Raw genomic sequence first — 1585 nt, 5'->3', positions numbered from 1 at the left:
GGGGAGGAGGGTTTCCTTTTGGCTGAGTTCTGTTCGAGATGTCCACGGACTTGCCAGATGGAGAAGCTGACTGGGGCTAAAAGTTAACTCTGAGGAAGGTGTAGGCTACACACTGCGTGCAGACAGCACTGGAGGCCATAATTCACGAATAGAGGGTGGGGAAAGGGTACCCAGAACCGGTGCCGAGGAAGTGCTTGAAGCATTTATGTTCGTGCAGAGGAAAAATGTAGCAATCTGGAAACGAGACTGACAATGGAGAACTGTGAAGTGTTGGGAAATAGGGAAGGAGAAATCAAGTAACAAGTTCAAGGGAAAGAAGAAGCTGTTGGCTACGTGAGGTTTCGGGTCGCAGTTACTTTCTATCTCCTTATAATGACCGTTCTGTTTTGCATCTACAGGAATTCAAACTCCAATGGCGGCTCAATCCTGCGATATGAGTGTAAAGCTCAGGACCTCTCCCGGTGAGATGGTGTTCGGGCTCCGCACACCAGGCTGGAGGGAGGGGACCTGGCAGGGTGGTTCTCCTGTCCTGTCCGCCATTTCCCATCTGAGCAAGAGCAAAATGTCCCCAACCCCGTTTTTTATTTTTTCTTCATTGACTCTGCTCTTTCTATGCGCTCGGCCATCTAACACTTTCTCCTTGTGATGCGGCATAAGAAGAGGGGTTAAAATATCCTGATCGAGTCAGGCCAGACGACATTTTTTTTTACCTCCTACTTCCTACAATGCAGACACACCAGAACAGCCAGCCGTATCCTCTCTGCTTGCTTTTCTGCTTCTCTCTTCCACCTGGGAGAGGCTTAGGAAGGAAGGACAGGAGAGTCATTGAGGTCGCTAATCTCCCTGCTCCCGGTGGCCTCACGATAACCAACGAATACAGGAAACTGACTCACTTGGCTTCTCACGCGGCCGTCCCTTGACTTCCTTGTCCGTAGAAACTGGCTATGGCAGTGGGACTTCTCCCCTCTTAGCAAAATGCTCCACAAGATAGTGGCCTGAAACATCATCCATCGCGTTGGTTCTAGATTTTGTGAGTCAGCTGGGCAGTTCTTGGGTCTGGGCCAAACTGGCTCATCTCAACCAGACTCATTCATGTGGTAAGCTAGTGGTTCAATATATAACTGGATAATCTTTTTAAAAAGTTAAATTTATTGGGGCGGCATTGGTTAATAACATTCTATAAATTTCAGGTGTACAGTTCTATAGTACATCGGCTACATATTTCATTGTGTGCTTGCTACCCAAAATATAGTCTCCTTCCGTCACCATGTATTTGACCCCCTTTACCCTGTTCATCCCCACCCCTGCCCCGCCTTAGTAACCTCCATACTGTTTTCTGTGTCTATGAGTTTGTTTTGTTGGTTCATTTGCTGCTTTCTGTTTTCTATCTGAGTGAAATCATTCAGTTCTTGTCCTTTTCTGTCTGACGTATTTCACTTAGCATGATGCTCTCAAAATCCAGCACCTGGATAATTTGAGATAGCCCCATGGACACGTCTGGTAGGTAGCAGGCTCTTGGGCATTCCAGGGTGACAGAGATAACTGGGCCCTGTGTCCCTCAGCATCAAGCAGGTGAGTCCAGACC

General features: G+C 47.8%; 1 protein-coding gene across 1 annotated transcript in view; it reads left to right on the top strand.

Annotated features, from left to right (window-relative positions):
- The first annotated feature begins 52 nt into the window (after nucleotides 1-52).
- The window catches only part of LOC105310432 (GTPase IMAP family member 4-like), a 6578-nt gene continuing 5045 nt past the window's right edge, over nucleotides 53-1585 (top strand). Inside the window, exon 1 of the mRNA XM_011386611.2 lies at nucleotides 53-461. Coding sequence (XP_011384913.1) covers nucleotides 413-461 — 49 coding nt within the window. The 5' untranslated portion in view covers nucleotides 53-412. The remainder of the gene's footprint in view (nucleotides 462-1585) is intronic.

The sequence above is a fragment of the Pteropus vampyrus genome, unplaced genomic scaffold (assembly GCF_000151845.1).
Source record: "Pteropus vampyrus isolate Shadow unplaced genomic scaffold, Pvam_2.0 Scaffold3354, whole genome shotgun sequence".
Lineage (NCBI taxonomy): Eukaryota > Metazoa > Chordata > Mammalia > Chiroptera > Pteropodidae > Pteropus > Pteropus vampyrus.
The sequence above is the reverse complement of the archived record's forward strand: the minus strand, read 5'-3'. Positions and strand labels throughout refer to the sequence as shown.